Source organism: Lontra canadensis, unplaced genomic scaffold (genome assembly GCF_010015895.1).
Source record: "Lontra canadensis isolate GAN:19392208 unplaced genomic scaffold, GSC_riverotter_1.0 scaffold63, whole genome shotgun sequence".
Taxonomy (NCBI): Eukaryota; Metazoa; Chordata; class Mammalia; order Carnivora; family Mustelidae; genus Lontra; species Lontra canadensis.
The window spans coordinates 3738614-3759349 of NW_022631057.1; the positions used below are offsets into that span (position 1 = coordinate 3738614).

Below are 20736 nucleotides of genomic sequence, written 5' to 3' on the forward strand. Positions count from 1 at the left end.
CAGTTTCTCTACCCTCCCGGCTTCAAGTTAATATTTGCTTAAGAAATGCATACTTACTTGAATGTTAGCCAGAGCCAAATGCCATCAAGAAAGCAAATACACAAAGGAAAAAAAAAATCCTGTATGGAATGCTTTTCAAAGTCAAGAGTAAATTATTTAGTAAATGTATCTGTGGCTAGTCATACCACTGTTCCATTGGCCTAACAGCCAGTGGTTGGCTGCAGTTTCTTGTTTGTCCTCCTGCTGTCCTTGACATACCAGATGGAGTATGCAAAAGTCCTTTGGAAAGTTAAAAACGATACTGTCAAGTTTAAGGTCAAATCATTATGTTGTCCATATAATTTAGAGCTAAATCGGAGACATAGAAAGTGAAATGCTTGACATAGTTCACACAGAGGAATTGGAATTAGAACCTGGGATCTATTCCTCTAAGCGTTCCACGCAGGACTGGGCAAAAAAGGTCAGTTGCCATCTGGCTGCCTAGCACTGGGAACTCGCGGGCCAACAGCTCGGCAGCCTCTGCCCGGTCCGTGCCTGCAGTTTCAGGAAGCAATGCCCACAGGTTTGCGGAGAAGCCTCTCAGAAAGGTTTCCAGCTCTTCAGCATTCCTTCAGGACGCAGGGTGGTTCTCAGCCCCACCAGTTTCTGTGGAGCTGCCTCTCACAGTTCCCTCTCCCTCTCTGTTCTCCACACCTCATTCCAGAGTGACAGCAGCTACGACTTCCTGTCCGCTGAAGAGAAAGAGTGTCTGCTCTTCCTGGAGGAGACCATCGGCTCACTGGACACTGAGGCTGACAGCGGACTGTCTACTGATGAGTCTGAGCAGGACACAGCTCCCCAAGGCCCCCGAGCTCTGCCCATAAGCCAGCCTGCTCCCCAGGGTAAGAGAGACCTTCTGGGGTGACACCTTTCACAAATCCAGAAAACCAGTACATCTTTACGGCTGCTCTGCACCTTATTTGCCCTCTGCTCTAAGGGTCACAGGCGGAAGGACAACAGCACTCCTTTCCGCTCTCCTGGCTAGAATTAAGGTCTTGCCCTGGAGAGGAGGAGGGACTGAGGACAAGCCAGCTGCCTGTCTTTCTATGAAGTATCAGAGGCCTGGGAGGGAAAAGGGTTTGGCCAGCTCCCATTCTCTCACAGAGAAATTCTAAAGAGACATCACCACAGAGGTGGGGGAGGGATTCCAGGAGGGGTGGGTGGTGGCTCTGGGGACAGTAAACTAGCCGGGAGACCTAATCGGGATGACCCAGGAGGATCAGGTTGCAAGAGATAAGAGGGAAGCGCTTCCTTAACTTCAGTGGGTGGTACCTCGAGGCTCTTGTGCAAGAGTGGAAAACCAGTGGTATTGAGGCTCCATAGAAAGGGGGACAGGATGGCACGCAAGTGTGGCCAAGACTGTCTCAGAATGAGGGGGGCACTTTACTCCTGAGGACAGCCCCACTGGTATTGGGACCACAACCACATGTTCATTCATTTAACAAATACCGATTGACAATGTGTTAGACCCTCTGTGGAGATAGAACAGGAAATGGGGGCAAGGACTTCTCTGCCCCCTGAGACTGATTCCCTGGCCCAGGGGGCCTGATGCACTTGCCTAGCTTGCTGGAAGGAAAGAGCCCATGTCACTGTCTGGTATGGGGACAGCTGTGGTGTCACAGAATCATTCAGGTGCTTATGGAAATTGAAGGTGGGGGCTCATGGGTGGCTCAGTCAGTTAAGCATCTGCCTTCGGCTCAGGTCGTGATCCCAGGGTCCTGGGATGGAACCCGAAAGTAGGGCTCCCTGCTCAGTGGGGAGTCTACTTCTCCCTCTCCCTCTGCCGCTCCCCGGGCACATGTTCTCTCCCCTACCCCCTCCCCTATCTCAAATAAATAAATAAAATCTGAAAAAAAGAAAAAAAGGAAAGAAATTGAAGGTGGAGGAAGACAGAGGTCTGGACAAACCACATCAGCTGTTACTGCCATTCACATTCAGTGCTTCCCCTGGACTCAGTGACCCGGGAGCCCCAGGATAGCTGGAGGGGCTGTCCTGGCTCCCTTTCTAACCCTGCTCTCTCTGTGGACAGTTAGGAAGAGCTCGAGGCAAGGACATGGAGTTACGTGAGGCTGCTCTTTCTGCAACCATAATGAGAAACGAATTCGTGGTTGTAGGAAATCCGCTGGTGTCCATCTGTTGGTCTAAATGATATCCAGGCAACAGTGCGGCCCCTTTAAGAGCAAAGAACCAACAAAAAAACAAAACCCATTGCTAAGTGGAGATCAGAGTTCAGGAAGCATTTGTTTTTTCAGGGGGCAACAGGGTTCTCACCTCTGTCCACTCTTCTTTGCCTCTTCTCCTGCCCCCTTGCAGGATATCCAGGGGAGAAGATCATTCAGCAAGAACCAGAGCAAAAGAGAGGGACTCACCCCAGCTCAACCCATCTTCCTGAGCTCCAAGACCTGGGCCTCAGGTCTGGGTCCTATAGCCTTCCCAGAAATATCCACATCAGCATCAACCAGAACCTCAGGAAAAGCACCACTCAGACTCATAGCCACAGCCCGGGGGAAGTGGAGGGCCTTGTCCCGGAGCCTGAGACAGAGCAGGTCAGCCAAAGCAGTGAGCCCAGCCAGGCTCTTGCCAGCCCCCAGCCGCCTGCCCCAGCCCTGGACACAGTGCCCATCCCTCCACCAGAGGCTTTCCGGGATACCCAGCCCGAGCCACAGCAGCTGCAGGAGCGAGGCCGCCTGCCCACAGGGCCCAGGCAGCAGACACACACGTCACTCAGCCCCCAGGAGAGCAAGGAGACTTCCTCAGAGGCCATGTCCCAAAAAGCCAATGAGGAAGGCTCAACATGGGGCCCAGGACAGCCTAGGCCTCCTCCAGCCACTTCCACCTCGTCTCAGAATATGAGAGCTGAAGATGCTCCTGTCCCATCATGGGGGGACCCCGGTGCCCACCTGGCCCCCCTCACAGCTTCTAAGCCCCGGAAACTGCCCCCCAATATCGTTCTGAAAAGCAGTCGCAGCAGTTTCCACAGCGAGCCCCAGAACTGGCTGGCCCGCCACGCCGAGGCCGGCCCTGGAGACCCGGGCCTGGCCCCGTCCTCACTGCAGGAGCAGAAGAAGGCACGCCGAGAAGCACTTGAGAAGCTGGGGCTACCCCAGGACCAGGACGAACCCAGCCCCCACTTAAGTAAACGCACCAGCTCCACCCGGCTCCAGGCCCCCCTTCCGACTCCAGCACCAGTTCGGCCTGCGGTTCCAGCTCAGGGCAGAGCCGCGGCACCTGCTGGAGGAAAGGCTCCAGCGCCAGCTCCGCCGCGGGGAACCGCCCCAGGGAAGGCTCCGACTCCCACTCCAGCTCAGGGGTCTCCTCCAGGCAGAGGTTGGATTCGAGCCCAGGAACCCACTCCAGGGAAGGTTCCAGCGGCCAAATCCGTGCCAATTCCTATCCCTAAGGCCCCGGGGGTAAGTAAGCCCCTGACTCAGCCAAAGTCAGACTCAGGGTTGACTCTGCAGGAGAGCAACATCCCGGGCCTGAGACAGATGAACTTCAAGTCCAACACTCTGGAGCGCTCGGGCGTGGGGCTGAGCAGCTACCTCTCGGCTGAGAAAGACCCCAGCCCCCAAACCAGCACCTCTCTGGGCAAAGGCTCCTTCTTGGACAAGATGTCTCCTAATGTCTGGCGTAACTCACGGCCCCGCCCTGCCTCCCTGGGCACGGGGAAGGACTTTGCAGGCATCCAGGTGGGCAAGCTGGCCAATCAGGAGCAGGAGCAGAGCAGCAGGCACCTGCCCTACCCAGGACAGAGCCCTGACAAGCTGCCTCGACCCCCCTACGTCAGTGTCAGGATCTCCCCAAAAGGCATCCCCAATGAGCACAGAAGGGAAGCTCTGAAGAAGCTGGGACTGTTGAAGGAGTAGTCGCCGGCCACCCCACAGCCCCCGCCTCACCCCTGACAAACAGGAGGAGGTTCGGGGCCTTTCCCCCACAACAGCTCGGAGCTTGGGCACGAGCAGGCTTCCCTCCAGTGCGCTTCTCTCTCTGAGGCAAAGGGCAAGGAGAGATGGGATTCCAGACACACACATACGTTTATATTCAGAGTGATTGTGCCAATGAGTGCCTGCCCAAATCATCCTGAAGATGATTTCCACAAGACAGAGTGTGTGTGTGCTCACGCGTGTGTGTGCGTGTGTACTATATATAGGCTATATATATATATATCACTGAAGCTATTTATATGACACAAGGAGTCATTGCTCAGAGTTCTGCTTGTGTTGGAGATCGTCTTACCCCGGGGAGAGTTCAACCCAGCCAGAACTGAGGGGACGGGGTGGCTAAGCCTGAGAAAAAAAGGCAGATGAGACAATGGCTGTGCCAGTGACATTAGGCAAATGCAGGATCTTATGAAATGTGGGTCTGCCGGAATCCTGGTATGGAAGGGGACTGGTTCACCTTGCGGGATCCCTCTCTCGCTTCTGAACTTCTGGACAGCGGCTTGGAGGAGCAGGTTTGTCACTGTCCCCAGTGACACTGTCACTGTCCTCACTGTCCCCTTCTCACTGTCCCCAGTCCCAAGGACAGGGCACATCCCTGTAACTAAAACTCTCTGAGGACTGGGAGTGGGAGAGCTCTGGTTGGCCTGAGAAGGCAGGACAAGTAACCACCCAGCACGCTTCTACCAGGGACTACCCTGGTCTGTGGGCTTGATGAATTTGGAAGCATAAACCGAGTAGTGGTCCCTGACTCTGCCATTCCTGATCTCCTGCTCCCTACCTCAGCCCACACAGGACTGACCCCAGGGCTGGGCCAGTGCAGGGACGGGAGTCCAAGCCCTGAATCTTTAGAAACACCGAAGAGCTATCTGAGGCCTTTGTCCCTGCTACTGATTACTGCACGTAGTTTTTTTCCCGTCTCTATGGGAAGGCAACCCAGTACATTCTCTGCGAGTTATTCACAGACTATCAGAGCTGGGAGGAATCTTAGGATGAGCTTCTCCTGTCCCACACTGTTGGGGAAGGCAAGCAACTCATCCGTGGTCACTCTGCCATGCACTATCAGAGTGGGGTCCCCGGCTTCTCATTCCACGCTGCGTGCCGCCTCTCTCACGTGGCACCCTCAGGTCACTGTCACCTCAGGTCACCTGTGGTCACTGTCAAAGGCTCAACCCTCAGGCCCTTCAAGATTCTGAAGTGTCTTCTCAAACGTCAGAGATTAAACATTGTTCAAGACCATACTGAGTGTTGTTTTTTCTATGATGTCTTTGGAAAGTAGCACTTTAATAACTTACTAGAACCCTAATTCCCTGACCACGTTGTGCAACATGGCAAAACGCCAAGAAAGGGTAGGTAATAGGAGTGGGTGGTATAGGCTTGTGGATACACGCTTGGAAAGCAGGCAGAGCTAGACATGACCCCTGCTTCCCCTGAGGAGATAAATATCATTCGTGGCTGTGGTTAGAAGGTAGGATCCCCAGATATGAGGGGCAAATAAGGGGAACTGTTATTGGAAAGGTGTCTATTAGGTCGGTTGAATATTTCTGGGCTGTGTCCTTAGGGACCCAGCATTGTCAAAGCATAGTATTTCTGAAAATGATGAAAAGATTAAGGTACAGACAACAAATGGCTCCACCCTGTCATGGTATGTGGGGTGTGGGTGTGACAGTTTCTGTATACACTCTCACCCACACACACACCCAAAATCCTGTGGCTTCCCTGGCCCTGGGTCAGGACCGGGTCTGTCAGAGCTGATAGAGACTCGCAGAACTGGCCAAGCCATTCTTTATTACAGACTCCCCCAGAGAGAGAAGGCCCCCTTCTGGAGGACTGTTTGACACGTGCTGTGTTGGGTTCAACTGTTTCATGTGCATATTTCAAGAGGACCTAGGAACGATCACTTTATTTTTTTTTAATTGCTTGATTGATAGGGAAACTCGGTGCTACCCATAAAGTAAGACATGGTAGGAAACTGGGGGCCCTTGCATCAACCCAGGTGGGTGAGTTTCTCCTCTTAAATCCTTACTCCCAGGTAAAGGTAACGTCTCCAACAGACATACCTCAGCTGGTGACATGCCCGTTCCCTGAGCAATTCCCTTCCTGCTTCCCCAGGTCCTTAACCCTCTAGAGGGCATGTCTGACTCTTAGGATAGTCTTTGCGATTCAAGAATAGGATATCAACCCAAACCCAGCTGTCCTCATTTTGAAGAGGGACATCTGCCATCCTGAAGGTGAGGCTAGACCCACGGGAGGAGTTTTATCCAGCCTCGTTTCTCCATGGAGGACTGCTCTTCTTTCAGCTTTGACCAGTGGGGTGGAGGCAAGAGTGGGCTCACTGTTGTGTGTGTCCCTTCTTGAAAGATTTTGGATGGAAGTTTGTAAAGGCCATTCCTTTGATTTCAAAAACCTGTGTGACAGCTCTACTACCACTTGGCCTTGTAACTCTGCTCTAGCCTGCTGCAGTCTTGAGGCTACTGGAAACACACTATCTACCAAGAGGGGAGCTGGCTTCTCAGCCTGGCCTGGTGGGATCTGTACCCTTAAGTGTGTTGACAGCTGAATCACCCCTCTTGTATTACGCTGGGGGTGCCGTACCCTGTCCTGGTGTGGCGGGGCCAAGCGCTAGCCTACACAGAAGTCAGGGGAGGGGCCCGGTCACGTCGCAGGTGCCTCTCTCCATCGTGGGAAGTATGGTCTGCCAGAGGCCGCCTTGAAACCTGGCTTTGCACACATGTACAAAAGAAGGTATTAATTCCATGGAAGAAAGGGCAGGTGAAGAAAGGGAGAGCACACCCTACTTGATGTTATGAGTTAAAGCTTGAGCTGAAGATTTAAGATCTACAATCTGTATGAGCATGGAAGACGAACCACTCCATCCCTGATCTGTGATCATATGTGGAGGAGGAGGAGAGTCATACTGTCAAAAGGTGAAACTCACAGACTAGAGAAGGTGGAGACCAGTGGGACGAGCAGGAGAAATCATGTCCAACTCGGAATCTGAGGAGCCATGCTCTTTTCCTCATGTGAGTGACTATAAAGCATATAGATCTGGGCTCAATTTGACCTCTATCACTTGCCAATTTGGGAACCCTGGGGCTGGTGCTCTAACTTTCTGACCTTGGAGTTCTTATCTGTAAAATGAGGATAATAATACCACCCTTTCAATATCATTGAGGTGAATAAGTGACATAAAATATGTAAAACTCAGTGCCTGACATACTGTAGATACTCGATAAATGATAGTATTGTCCCCTGCATCTTATTTCTTCCTTCTCAAAGGGGACCAAATGGAGACAGGGTTGGAAGCCGAGAGCTCAACCAATTCAGCTCTGAGAGGAAATGGGAGAGATTTTGCTGCAAGTAAAAGTCCAAAGTACCAACTAGGTTCTGGCACCCCTCCGGGTGACTCAATTTCACCCACGCCAGGATTCCTGGAATTGGGAAAGAAAGGGATCTGTGTGAATATGGTGTTTGTGTCTCAGTGAAGCCAGCGTCTCTATTTCCAAACCCAGCTTTCGATTTATCATCAATGTCTTGTTGCCCAAGAACATGTACTTTACTTTTTTTTTTTTTTTTTTTGCTTCACTCAACTTCCTTTTGCTGTATGGTTCAGGGAACTATGTGCTATTCTATAGGAATTCATTTGTAAAAAGGAGAAAAAGAATAAACACCCAGAACAGGAGGGAACAATGGCTCAAATCAGGAAGAGATAGAGACTAGGTTTCAAGCTTCCTGGGACATTTTAAACGAGGTAGGCATCTTTCAGGAATGAATCACGCATTAGTTGGCAGGAAGCAAGAATCTATATCCCTTTTGATACAAGGGCCCAGTGAATCACAAGAGACATTGCCTCATCACCATTGCCACCACCATCATCATCATTGTCATCATTGGCCCTTGGCATATAAGTGAGGTAAAAACCAGATGATGTTCTGATTCCAGGCTGCCATTCCCTCTTGCTCATAGCCTATCTGGATCGTTGTCCTTATTCAGCACTCGCCATGTAGCCATGGTTCAAAAATAGTCTGAAACAGAATGGTATCCTGGCAAAGCTCTGGACCGGATGAGCTTTAGTGAGTCACTTTGTCTTACTCACAGAATGGTGAACTTGGACTGGGCTATCTCCTAGACCCATGCCAGCTCTGAAACATATGTTAAAATGAATCCGAGCAACTTAATTAGAAAGTCAAACACCCTGCCGAAAATAAACACAATTTAGTCTAAGGTGAAATATACTTCATAGAACCTAAGACCTGGAGGAAAAGTTTTAGATGATCTAATCTAACCCCCCACACTCAAAAAAGAATTACATCTGTAAGTGGATAAGGATATAGTCAGAAAGGTATATGTCCAAATGGATGGATGGAAGGATGGATGGGTGGAAGGATGGATGGATGGATGGATGGATGGATGGATGGATGGATGGGTAGATGGGAGAGAAGATTGAGAACGTACAGTGACCAAGAGTGTAAGCTTAGGAGTTAAGCTGTCAGGTACTCTGCACCGCAGTTTCCTTTTCAGTTTATTTTGATTCCTTTAACTTCCTTGGGAAGTTCAGGGAACTATACACTATTCCACAGTTATTTAGTCTGAACATGGAGTTTAAAAAAAAAAAAAAGAACTTATAAGAACTTATAATAGGAATGAACCCTGTAGAAGTAGTAATACTACTTACCTGTTGCAGTTGTTATGAAAATAGAATCCAAATGAGATAATACATATGAAAAACATAGAGCACATTACTCGATAAATGGAATCTATTGGGAGCCTGGGTAGCTCAGTCAGTTCAGTGTCTACCTTTTGCTCAGGTCACGATCCCAGGATCCTGGGATCAAGTTCCACATTGAACTCTCTGCTCAGTGGGGAGTCTGCTTCTCCCTCTATCCCTCCCATGATTGTGATTGCTCTCTCTCAAATAAATAAGTAAAATATTTTTAAAAATAAAATAAATGGGATCTACTAATATTAGTATCATATACATATGTAATTCAGACACCAATGGGTGCCTTTGAAGATTGGATTAATATTAGCCTACCCCTGAATTGTTCAGCCTGGAACAGTCAAAAGCCCTCCTCCAATTTCCAGAACCTGCAGCCAACCTATTCATGATACTGTGTTTTCTGCGTCTGGTGTGCTGTGCTAGGGCCTTGCCACAATGTTTTCCCTCCCACTCCATGCACTGCTGCCCCATTTCAGTCTCACTGTCCCCATTCCCAGCAAGTTCATCCCAGTGCATTTGAGGCTGCACTGGGCCAGCCTCAAAGCCTAGGCCTTTCATTGATTCTTATGGAAAATCAAGTTACTTTAAGGGTGTTTATTGTTTTCTGAGTTTTTAACTAAATACTGGAGATAGCAAAGGAACTAACACAAGGCACACACCAGCCACCACCTTCCATGCCACCCTTTCCATCTTCTTTTCCCCTCCTGCTGTGCTCTTGGTCAACCAGGAAGGTCTCCCCGCCACCCACCTACCGTCAGAGCCCACTCATAATCTGAGCATCTGCCCCAAGAGACTTTTCAAAAAATGTCTTACCCACTAATAGGGCTATCTCCTTGAAATGAACTCTGGAATGTTCTCTACCTCCTTACCTTCAGGCCTGAAAACAGGGAGGAGGAAACAACATAAGATGACTTTTGGCATCTATACCTCCAATGGATATCGACCCCCACTACACTCTCCCTAAGGAAATCAAAGGGCCTAATTTTGACTGCAACCTGCTATGTCCTTCTGCTTGCATATGGAGAGAGGTTTGGTCCCCTCTCCCAGTGACTCCTCCAACCCCAATCCCTTGGCAGGAGCCCTATAATAGTCAAGGTCCTGTGTAGGTCTTGTGAGCCGTGGGGATGCGGTTTAGTTGAAGTTAGTTCGAACACAGCATCGTTAACTTTCTAGGGTGACTTGAAATCAAGCATAATTGCAGCCCCAATCTTCTGTCATCCCACCTCCACCTAGAGGGGTAAGGATAGCCCTGTGCCTCTGACCTCACCCACTGGGAAGGCACAGTCTTCTGGTAGGCACACTGCCCTGAGTAGCGAGCCTCCCGTAAGGAGAGGTTGGAGCAACTACTAAGGTTTTGGTTTGGGTTTTGTTCTTCCACATGGGACTGGAATATCTTCCTGCAATATTTTGATTTGTAATAAAAAATACACATTTGGTTTTTATTTCTGTCCCTGTTTCTGGCATTGAGCTCTTAAAAACCCTTGGGATGGGGTGCCTGGGTGGCTCAGTGGGTTAAAGCCTCTGCCTTCAGCTCAGGTCATCATCCCAGGGTCCTGGGATTGAGCCCCGCATTGTGCTCTTTGTTCAGCGAGGCGCCTGCTCCACGCCTCCCCACCCCGCCTGCCTCTCTGCCTACTTGTGATCTCTCTGTCAAATAAATAAATAAAATCTTTAACAACAACAACAACAACAACAACAACAAAAACCCTTGGGATTTCCTGTGATGAAAGAGATAAGGGTATCTTTTTTTATATTAATGAAGCAACTTTGGGAAAGCCCCTAGAGGAGCACCTGGGTGGCTCAGTGGGTTAAGCATCAGCTTTCAGCTCAGGTCATGATCCCAGGGTCCTGGGATGGAGCCCTCATAGGGTTCCCTGCTCCTTGGGGAGACTCCTTCTCCCTCTCCCTGCCTGTGCTCTCTCTCACTCATTCTTGTCCTATCTCAAATAAATAAATAAAATCTTAAAAAAAAAAAAAAAAAAAGGAAAACCCCTAGATCACCTAAAGTGGGGGCTGGTTCCCAGAGGAACCAATCCAGAAATTAGAGGTTGGAACTTTCAGTCCCACCCCTACCCTATCTCCCACCTCCGGGGAGGGAAAGAGGGGCTGGAGGAGGACAAAGTTGAATTGCCATTGGCCAGTGATTTAATCAACCATACCTATGTAATGAAACTACCTTAAACCCCCAAAGGACAGGATTTGGAAAGCATCCAGGTTGGAGAACCAGAGCACATCCACCACGAGGATAAAGCCTCTTTGTTTGGGACCTTGCCCTGTGTATCTCTTCATCTGGTTGTTGATGTGTATCCTTTCATATCTTTTGTAATAAACCGGTAATCTCAGGAATTAAAGGGCTTCCTGAGTTCCATGAGCCACTCTAACACTTTAGTCAGATCCAAGGAGGGGTGCTGGAAGCCTCTACTGTATAGCCAGCCTGTCAGGAGCACAGAGGACCGACAAGCTGGACTTGACACTGGTGTCTGCAGTGGAGGGCAGACCGGTGGGACTGGATCCCGCCCTCTCCCCTCCCCCACTCCCTGTGGAGTCTGATGGTGTCTCTGGGTGTCTCTGATGGTGTCAGAGCTGAGCTGAATTACAAGACACCTAGCTGATGTCACAGATTTGCTTGGTGGTGGGGGAACACCCCCTTGCGGGAACTGGGTGCAGATCGTACTCGCTGGGCTTCTGCACTCTTATTTCCTGACCTAAGTGTCCGGAAAACCAGGGCAGAGTTGGTGCAGCTTGAGACTTTTCTCTTCAGACCTCCCTTCCGTGCTGTACGCCTCAAGTGCCTATTCTGTTTCCACTTCAGATTCAGCAGGTCCAAACCGACCCTGGCAGGGGACCCTACCCCCAAATCAGATCCTTTTACAATATCCTATATCTCAGCAAGCGACACTAGCAACCATCCAATCTGTGAAGCCGGAAACCAAAACCTCGTCTGACAGGGCCCTCTCCCTGACCCTCATAATCAGTCACCAGATCAGGGCAATGTCATCTCCAAACACTCAAACCTGGCCTCCTTTTTTTTCTCCCGCTACCATCACAGCCGCGCTGGGGCCCCAGCATCTCTCTCTTGGACTTGGGTGACGGCTTTCCAGTTGTTCCCTTTACCTCCACTCAAGCCCCCTCCAGCCCCCTCTCCACCCAGGAGGCAGGCTTATCTTTTCATCAGTCGTGCACTACTTCTTGTGTAAAGGATAAAGTTCTAAGAAAATACGCCTGTATCTGCACATTCATGCAAGAAGAAATGCAGCACGGGCAAACCAAAAATGAATGGGATTGACTACCTACGGAGAGGGGGTGGGAAAGCTGTGGAACCAGGGAATGGGAACAGGGTAGGAGGGAGCGGGGAGACCAGTCCTTCTCTGAGTTATACTTATTTGCATAGCCAGATTTTAGAACTGTGGTAAAATTTCACATATCCAGGAAGTAAATATATAAATGATAAATAAATAAACAGAATGTGTGTGCGTGTGTGTGTGTGTGTGTGTGTTTGGAAGAGGAGAGTGGAAGTATCCCAAATGAAAGATGAACATCAGATAAGCCTGATTATTAAAGATGAATGTCCCACCACATTCAAGGAAATGAGGAAGAAATGAACCGATCTAACTTTGAAAAAAAAAAATGTATTTTGACTATGTGATTGTTCCATGGAAGGAAAGTACATGCAAAACCACCCACAAAGGCCAAAGGAGGTCTAAAACCCAGCTGACATGTCCAGCGTGATGAGAAATGGTTTACTAGGGACAGAAGCATGTCTTAGGCGGCTACAAGACCCAAGGTACGCAGGTCTCCGCAACCTCGGCTCCCTAAGACCTGCTTTTATTGCTCTAGAGGCAGGGGAGTACCAGCGGGGAGACCACCAGGTGGGAAATGTTGTCTCTTCTTAGCGTATTAAAGCTATTATGCCCCAAGGGTGCACTTTAAGGGTGTGGTTAGACAAAAAGGGAAGAATGTCGAGCAAGGGCTCTTCTGGAGAAGGCTTCAGGCCACAAAACAGTCATCAGGACACATTTGTCCAAGATGCTGTGAGTCGGGTTCATGCAATGATGTCCAAGGCTGACGACAGATTCTCATTGATGAAGGCATGTTTCACATTGATGGGATAGCATTCTGAATTTACTTTGGGTGAATTACAGGCTTGGGCAAATAAGTGACTTCATTATGGATGAAAGCACTAGGTTTCTCACTGTTGAAGAAGAGAGTTATAAATAAGAAAATGAGGAAACCTAGAATAAACCCTGTGATTCTGGATTACATTTGGCAGTATCAATATGAACTCATAATTTTTAATATAGATACAGACAGGAACGCCTCGGTGGCATGGTTGGTTAAGCATCCAACTCTTGGTTTTGGCTCAGGTCATGCTCTTGGGGTCATGGATAGAGCCCCAGGATGGTCTCCCCACTCAACACAGAGTCTGCTTGAGATATTTCCTCCCTCTCCCTCTGCCCCTCCTCCTTTCCCTCTACCCCTGCTCACTCTCCCTCTCTAAAATAAATAAATCTTAAAATATATATACAGACCATGTGAAAATTGTCCAACCTCAGATGTTCCAGTGGGAAAGGTCTCTTGAGCTCCGTCTCCCGTGACCTCTGCTCTGCTTGCCTGTCACATCAGGATAGGACTATGCCCTTTTAACAGCATCTGGAGGCATCATCTCCACTGTTGACCTTTAACTGGTAAGTGACTACATAGCAGAAATTTGGGCCCAGGAAGACTGGGCACATGGTCAAGAAAGAACCTTCTGGGTGGACACCTGAATTGCGTGGGAGGCAGACAGTCCACCCCAACTCTGGGGCCAGTACCTTTCCCCAGGTTCATCTCAAAGAAGTGACTGTCACCTTATAGGAGGCTCAGGGCTGGTTCTGGCTTTCTGGTCACCTATGCTAGTGATCCTTTTCATGAGCCTCGAGACAAGCTCTCTCTCCCCCCTTCAGTCCCCTTCTCATGGTCCCGGTAGCATGGGCTGACCAGGAGCAAGGCTTCCTCATTCCCCAGGAGCTCAAACCTTTGATTTCCTCTCCTTCAGTCTTGGAAGAGGGCAAGTAAGGAAAAGCTCCAGCATATGGAGCTGTAAGACCTGATTCTTCCATCACGTGGCTGCAGTGTGCTCTTGAGCAAGTCACGTCACATGTCTACTACCTTCTCGATCCACAGAGTTGTTGTGTAACACGAGATACATATTTAGGGAAACACCAGGAGGTCTTTTCAGTGCTGGGCATATGTTCGTAACTCTTCTCACTTCTCTGCTCTGGTACAGAGACCCAGAGTACTTCTGCATGGAGTGGCTGGCCTGGCAGCCGCAGCCTGAACAGCAAGAGGAAGCAGAGTTCTCTGGCTTCGGCTGCCCAGCAGCATCTGGATTGCAGCTCCTCTCCAAGCACCGGGTGTCTCTGGTGGGGTCCTACAAAGGCTGACGACCTCCTTCCTTCCCCTCCACTTCAACTAATATTTCTTGAACCCCTCCAATATCTGTTTAATTCTCACAACAGCCCCACACATTTAGATACAACCTCCTGTTAGGAACCTGAGACTCAGAGAGTTTCCTTACCCAAATTCGTGTTAATAATTAGTACAATCATGGATTTGAACTTGCATCTGCCTGTCAGCAAGGCTAGTCCTGTCTCTGCCATCACAGAGCTGCCACAAACAAATGATTTCCTCTGAACCCCAGACAGTCCTATGACCTATGTAAAGGTAGAATTATTACTTTTGCTTTACATAGGAAGAAAATGAGTTTTGGAGAGCTCATGGGGTTATAAGAAATAGAACTGGGGATAGAATCAAGGTCTCCGGTTTCAGTACACTCATTCATTCTTTCCTTCTTTCATTTTACAGTTTTTCTATCTAATGTCGGAAAAACAAATCAGATTAGGAAGGAGTTAATATTCTAGTGAGAGGAAAAGACAATAAAATGTGATTACAATCTTTTTCTCCTTTTCCTCTGGAAATTCTCCATGAAATAGTTCTGGATTCTCATTTCTCTCCTGCACCCTCTTCAAAGAAACATCTGTCTCCTCCATGCCCCAAGTCTGCACTTGTCAACGTCACCAGTGATGACCGTGTTGGCAGATCTAATGGTCTTTCTTGCCTTCATTTTATTCTATCTCTTAGCAGTATTTCACACAACTGACAACTCTTGTTTTCTGGGTGCTATCTGCTTCTAAGTCTGTCGGCTCATGCTTTTGGGCCCCAGGGCTCTATGCACAACATGTTTGCATGTTTTTCAAACACATCAAGTTTGACCCAGCTCTGAACTCTGGGTTGGCTGTTCCTTCTGCTAGAATTCTCTTCTCCTCATCTTTACGTGGCTGGTTCCTTCTTACCCTTCATGTCTCTGATTAAATTTCAGATCTTCAGAGAGGCGTTTGCTGAGGTTCCATTTAAAAATGACTCCCGGGGCACCTTGGGGGACTCAATGGGTTAAGCCTCTGCCTTGGGCTCAGGTCATGATCTGAGAGTCCTGGTATGGAGCCCCGGATCAGGCTCTCTGCTCAGTGGGGAGCCTGCTTCACCCTCTCTCTCTGCCTGCTGCTCTGCCTACTTGTGATCTCTCTCTCTGTCAAATAAATAAATAAAATCTTAAAAAAAAAATAATGACCCTCAATCTTTTCCTTCATCATACCACACTTCAGTGCTCTGCCTATACTCAACACTATCTCCTATTTTCTTTTTTGCTTTCTCATTCCCTCACCCTCAATCAAAATTAAACTCTATGAAAATCTTGGGCTTTTCCTATCCTGTAGAAGAATTCTTAGCCCATAATAAGCATTTGACAAATGTCTGTTTAATAAACATATGGAAGGTGTTCTTTGAAAGACAGGAGAGAGAGAGGGAGAGAGAGATTCTGGAAGCTAAAAAAAAAGTTTTTAGGAGGAGATATGGTCAATAGTATCAGATGCCCAAGGTACATAAAATATGACAATAACTAAAATGTTCCCATTGGATTTGGAAATCTGGAGGTCACCCAAAATCTCAGCAAAAGCAATTCTGGTGGAGAGTTGAGTATGGAAAGCCAACTTGAGAGTTGAGTAAATGGAAGTGAGACAGGGAGCATAGATTTAAGCTATAAAGGTGGAAGGAAGCTAGGGAAATTGATAGGTCATCAGGGTCAAGGAGGGTTGTTTTTGTTTTGTTTTGCTTTGGCTTTGAGATAGAATAAATTGAGCGTGATCATATGCTAGAAGGAAAAAGTCAACAGAGGGACAAATTAACTATGTAGGAAAGGTGATCCTTATAGAATGAGGTTCTTGAAAGAGAGGAGGGTTGGAATCTAGTGAACCCTAACACCAAGCAGAATCCAGGCCCCTTGACATAAGTGGGGAGGTATGGAAGGTGGAGAAGCGTGTTTCAGTTGGGGCAGGAAGTGGGAATGCTCTGTAGAATACTGAGGCTCCGTGAGAGTTGTGCATCTCATAGAAGATGCAGGGGTATGAAACAAGGAACTGACTGGAATGCTTGGGTCCAGGGCCTTCCTTAGGGCCTAGGCTGAGGTCTTTCCTAGGTGGCACGCATGTTCAAGGAGTCTGGGGTGTGCACAGCAGAACACAGGCTGGGAGGAAGTTCTTCCCTCTGAAGTTTTCACTTCTTAGCCCAGTGGAGAGGAGGTGATTAACTCCTTCCTGAGTCATGCAATTGCCTTCAAGCCTTGGAGGAATCTAATAAATCCATTTTCTACCATTTACTATAGTCAATGCCATAACTTGTTGATGGGTGATGGGTTGATCTACATGAAATAACATGCAGCTTATGTCCAAACCTGAGAGAGAAAGAAACTTTCCACACAGACCTTTCAAACACTGTCCATGGGAGAGCAGAGGCTAGAATCAGTATTTAACAAACCCTTTAAAGAATGTGACTTCTCATAACCAGGCTTTGAGTTGCCAAGAAGGGAGTTCCCAGTCTAAGGCAGGAAACAAAGATTGTGCCTTACAAAAGGATTCCAATGTGAGAGCCTGTGCCTGCAGTTGAAAAACAGCACAAAAAGAGGGCGATCTCACGATTGGGTGAGATAAGGAACCCCTGAGGGGATGGGGAAGAGCTTCGATCGAGCAAAGGGGATGCAAATGGAAGCAAGGGATGTTGAGCTCCATCTTTAAAGGATAAAGTGCTTCATCTGAGAAGCAAGCAGTAGGGAATACTTTAACTGTCTTGAGTTTAGAAGTCAGGAAGGAAAAGATGTGACCCTTATCCTGAAGGAAGGTAATCGTGTGCAGTCATTCAGCTGAATCCCTGTCATCCCGGGACCAGAAGCCCTGAGCAAAGACGTCATCATGTCAGCCAGTTCCCTGTCCCTCATCCCTGGGTGTTCTTCCCAGAGCAGGGCTGCTCTCTTGCCCCCTCACCACTGCATTCAGAGCCACACACAGACCCGAGGCTCTGGGCCGCCTCCCACCTCCGGAAGGGGCCAGGAAGAAAGGTAACAATGAACCAGTGTTTATTAGCGCAGGAGACAAAAGGCCCTTTGATAAGACCCTGGCCTTAGCAGACTCCTCAGCTCTGCAAATAAGCTTGGACCGTGTTCTGGAAAAGCAGGAGCAGGAAGCAGTGGTCAGTGAGCAGCCCCCTGCCCTTCAGACGCTGTGGCTATGGTTCAGATCCTGCAGTTTCTACCCTGGCCTGGTGGTCCTCCTGTTTGTCCCCTCTGATAAGGCCCTCCTTACACCCGGGAATTCTGTACTTGCTCTGATGAAGATGGGAGTGGGGCCAGTAGCCACGTGGAGAGAACTAGGACTCACATCCACTCTGGGCTGCCTGAAGCGCAATGCTGGGATGAAGACCTGTCCTTGAGTTAGTCCCTGAGGCTGCATTTCTAGAAGGCCGTCTCCTCGGCGAATCTGGTATTTCAGCCAGTCACCTTTCCAAGGCAAAATGCGGAAGAGAAAACTAAGCAGATGTACAGCTCTGCAGGGAAAAGAGGTCCTGAGCAAGGGCTTGAGAAGCAGGGCCCAGTGTGTGTATTGGCGGGGGAGGGCATGGGGAACCATTCAGGGGGTGCTGGTGGGGAAGGACCAAGGCAAGGGCTCTTGGCCCAGCCCCCAGGAGCGGTGCCCGATACATCAGCCTCACTATTCCCCAGTCACCTTTCCTGACACATGCTTTCCCTTTCCTCCTCAAGCTTTGAAAGGAGCTTTCCTTCCCCTCCCCCCTTGTTGCTTATCCTTCCCACTTTTCTTGGGATAAATAGAAGACCCTTTCCCAGATTGGGCCATTTTATCACAAGGAGCGCCTTGGGGAATAAAATCTTCCAGCACACTGGTAGCAGAAGACTTTCTTCCCTTCTAAGTTGGAAAGGGGAGTGGAATGTTTTACAAGGCTTTAGCAGGAGAGGGGAGAGGCCAAGGTCAGCTATTTCCAGGAATAGTTGGTCGGGAATGGACTGTGCTTACAGATTAGCAGCCATTGTTTGGGCCATTTGTGTTTTTTTTTTTCCAAGGACACGGAGAGAAAGAGTTAGGAGCTTGTGATATTGTGATATATAATAAGGAATATATATTCGGTCTTCACCCAGAGCTCCTAAGACCCTTGGAATTTTCTAAATGATGAGAATAATAAAGGGGGTTTGTTATGTTATGAGGTGACTTTTGGAATGCTCCAAGGTCACCTAAGGATGGGTGCTGTTTACCAGGGGCCCCAACCTCATTCAGTCCCACCCGCAGCTCTGGGGAGACAGAAGGGGCTGGAGGTTGAGTTCAGTGACCCATGGCCAGTGAATTAACCAACTGTGACTATGTTATGAAGCCTCCACTAAAAAAGCCAAGAAATGATGGGGTGTGGAGAGCTGATGTGTTGGTGAATGTGTGTAGATTAGGGGACTGCAGCATGCTCGGAGAGGACAAGGAAGCTCCGTGCCCTTCCCCATACCTTGCCTTCCACATCTCTTCCACCTGAATCCCCCAGAGTTAAAGCCTTTAATAATAAACCGGTAATTGAGGAAGTAAAATGCTCTTCTGAGCTCTGTGGGCTGTTCTAGGATATTCCCCCAAAGAGGGGGTTGTCAGAACCTCCGATTTAGAATTAATTGGTCAAAAGCACAGGTTCCAATCTGGTCTAGTCATTAGCCTCTGAAGTGGGGGAATCTTGGAGATGGAGCCCTTAGCCTGTGGAATCTGATGCTCTTGACGTAGAGATGTTGGAGTTTGGAGCTGACAGCCAAGAAAGAATTCTTGAGACATCTTCGGTGCAAAAAGGTTGTTTTATTAGGCACGGGGACCTGTAGGCAGAAAGCTGCACTGGGGTTGGGAAAAGTGACTGATTTTATACTTTCAAGAGGGGAAAGGGTTAGGGATAGTGTGAGTCTCTAAGGAATTTGGAAGCAAGGTTTTCAGGGCCTTGAGGGGCTAGCTGTTGTTAGGAAAAAGCCGTTTACTACAGTCTAGTAAACCCTGACTCATGAGACCCTGCAGATGTACATCAGTGCATTCTATGCTTGGAGGATGAGTGCTAACATGTATCTTGGGGGGTAGAGAAAAAGGAAGTTTCCAAAGGAATTTTTATATGTCAAAGAAGACTTACAGGATCCTAGAGGTCAGGATAATGTCGAGCTAAGGTTGCCTTTGCCCTTAGTAAAATGTTAACATGGAGGCATCTGAGTTTCTAAAAGGAAGGTCACCTTGCCTATTTCAAGAACTTGTCAATAGGCTCTAGGCAGTAAGAAAATGGAATTTTTTTTTTTTTTTGCCTTTTTTTCCCCACATCACTATCTCCAGGGAGACCATGTCAGAATTGAGTTGAATTGTAGGACACCCAGTTGATGTCCAAAAATTGCTTGGTAGTGGGAGACCTTGGCACCTCCCCCCAACATTGGAATTGGATATAGAAAAACAAGGTTCAAATCATGTGTGTGCAGGAGGGGTTGCGGAGGACCAGCCTCCGGGGACAAGGACAGGAAAGAGCCATCATGGAAAACCTCGTCTTGTAAAAGTGAACTCCTATCTGAACAAATCAATATGTGCCCCTTTCTGTCCTTTAGCATCAGGACCAGCCCCCTTTTCTCCCGCCTGCCCTGTGCACCCAACCATCCGCACCATCCCCCAGCCCCCCACCGCCCAACACAACACACACACACACAGGAATCAGGAATTACTGAGAATTAGGAATTAGAATTAGGAATCAGGAATTAATGAGGAATTACTGCTCTGGGGAGGGGAGAAGGAAGCAGAGAAACTGGCTTAACAAGGACAAAGGATTCCTGCCATTCCCTCCCCAGGCTGAGGGGGTAAAGGAGTAGAGGAGCAAATGAGGTGAGCTAGTGGAGGGGGAGGCAGGGCCTCCAAAGGCTGGGTGCTCTCCCGTCAAGAGCAGAAATGGGTGCCGTGTTGTCTCCTCCATGCTCGCCACAGTATCTGAAGAAGGCAGGCTGTTGACTGGCCCCATCCTGCAGGTCCATGCAGGAGGAGAGGGCGTGGTAAACTGCCTGAAGGAGGATGGAATTCGATGGGGAGGAGAGAAAAAGCAGAGCTGCAGACAGGCTGAGCTGGGCACCATGCAGGGCTGTGCTGATCCCAGATGCAGGATGGGGGCGCCCGGGGCTACCTGCATGAGGGTTGGTCTCTCTGAAGGCTGAGAAGGTCAGAGGGCCTTGGATGTCCACGATCATTCTCTCCTGCCTAATTCCACGCCTCCGGGCTGCTCTCAGCTGCTGAACAAAGCATCCTCCAATCACTCAGAGGTACAAAGATCCTGAGGCTGAAGAGGGCCAGCAGTGCTGTCCCCTGTCCGGGCCTTGACTCCTGTCCAGGCCTGACTGAATGGCTGCCACACCCCCATGCCTGGCTTCTGCCCCTCCTGTACTCCAGGAACCCCAGGCCAGATGGAGACCCTCCCCCATTTCCTGCTTGGTTTAGCTGAGTCAAGGTTGGAATTGTTTCCAAAGATTTGATAGGAAAGTGTAAGAAAGACAAAATCCTTAAATAAGAAAATCCAAGAGCCATCATGGCTCAGATCCCTTACTGAAGTCTGGCCACACGCTGATGTGGCTGGCAGGGGTCCTAGCTCTGTGCTTCATTGCAGAACACTGGGGCAACCCTGTGC

The 20736-nt window shown here is 48.9% G+C and overlaps 1 protein-coding gene across 4 annotated transcripts in view; it reads left to right on the top strand.

The window, feature by feature from the left end:
* Positions 1-4137, top strand: part of CUNH1orf116 (chromosome unknown C1orf116 homolog) — a 29848-nt gene extending 25711 nt beyond the window's left edge. For all 4 annotated transcript variants that reach the window (XM_032878157.1, XM_032878158.1, XM_032878159.1 and 1 more), the window contains 2 exons: positions 704-881; positions 2353-4137. In XM_032878157.1, coding sequence (XP_032734048.1) covers positions 704-881; positions 2353-3905 — 1731 coding nt within the window. In that variant the 3' untranslated portion in view covers positions 3906-4137. The remainder of the gene's footprint in view (positions 1-703; positions 882-2352) is intronic.
* The last annotated feature ends 16599 nt before the right edge of the window (positions 4138-20736 follow it).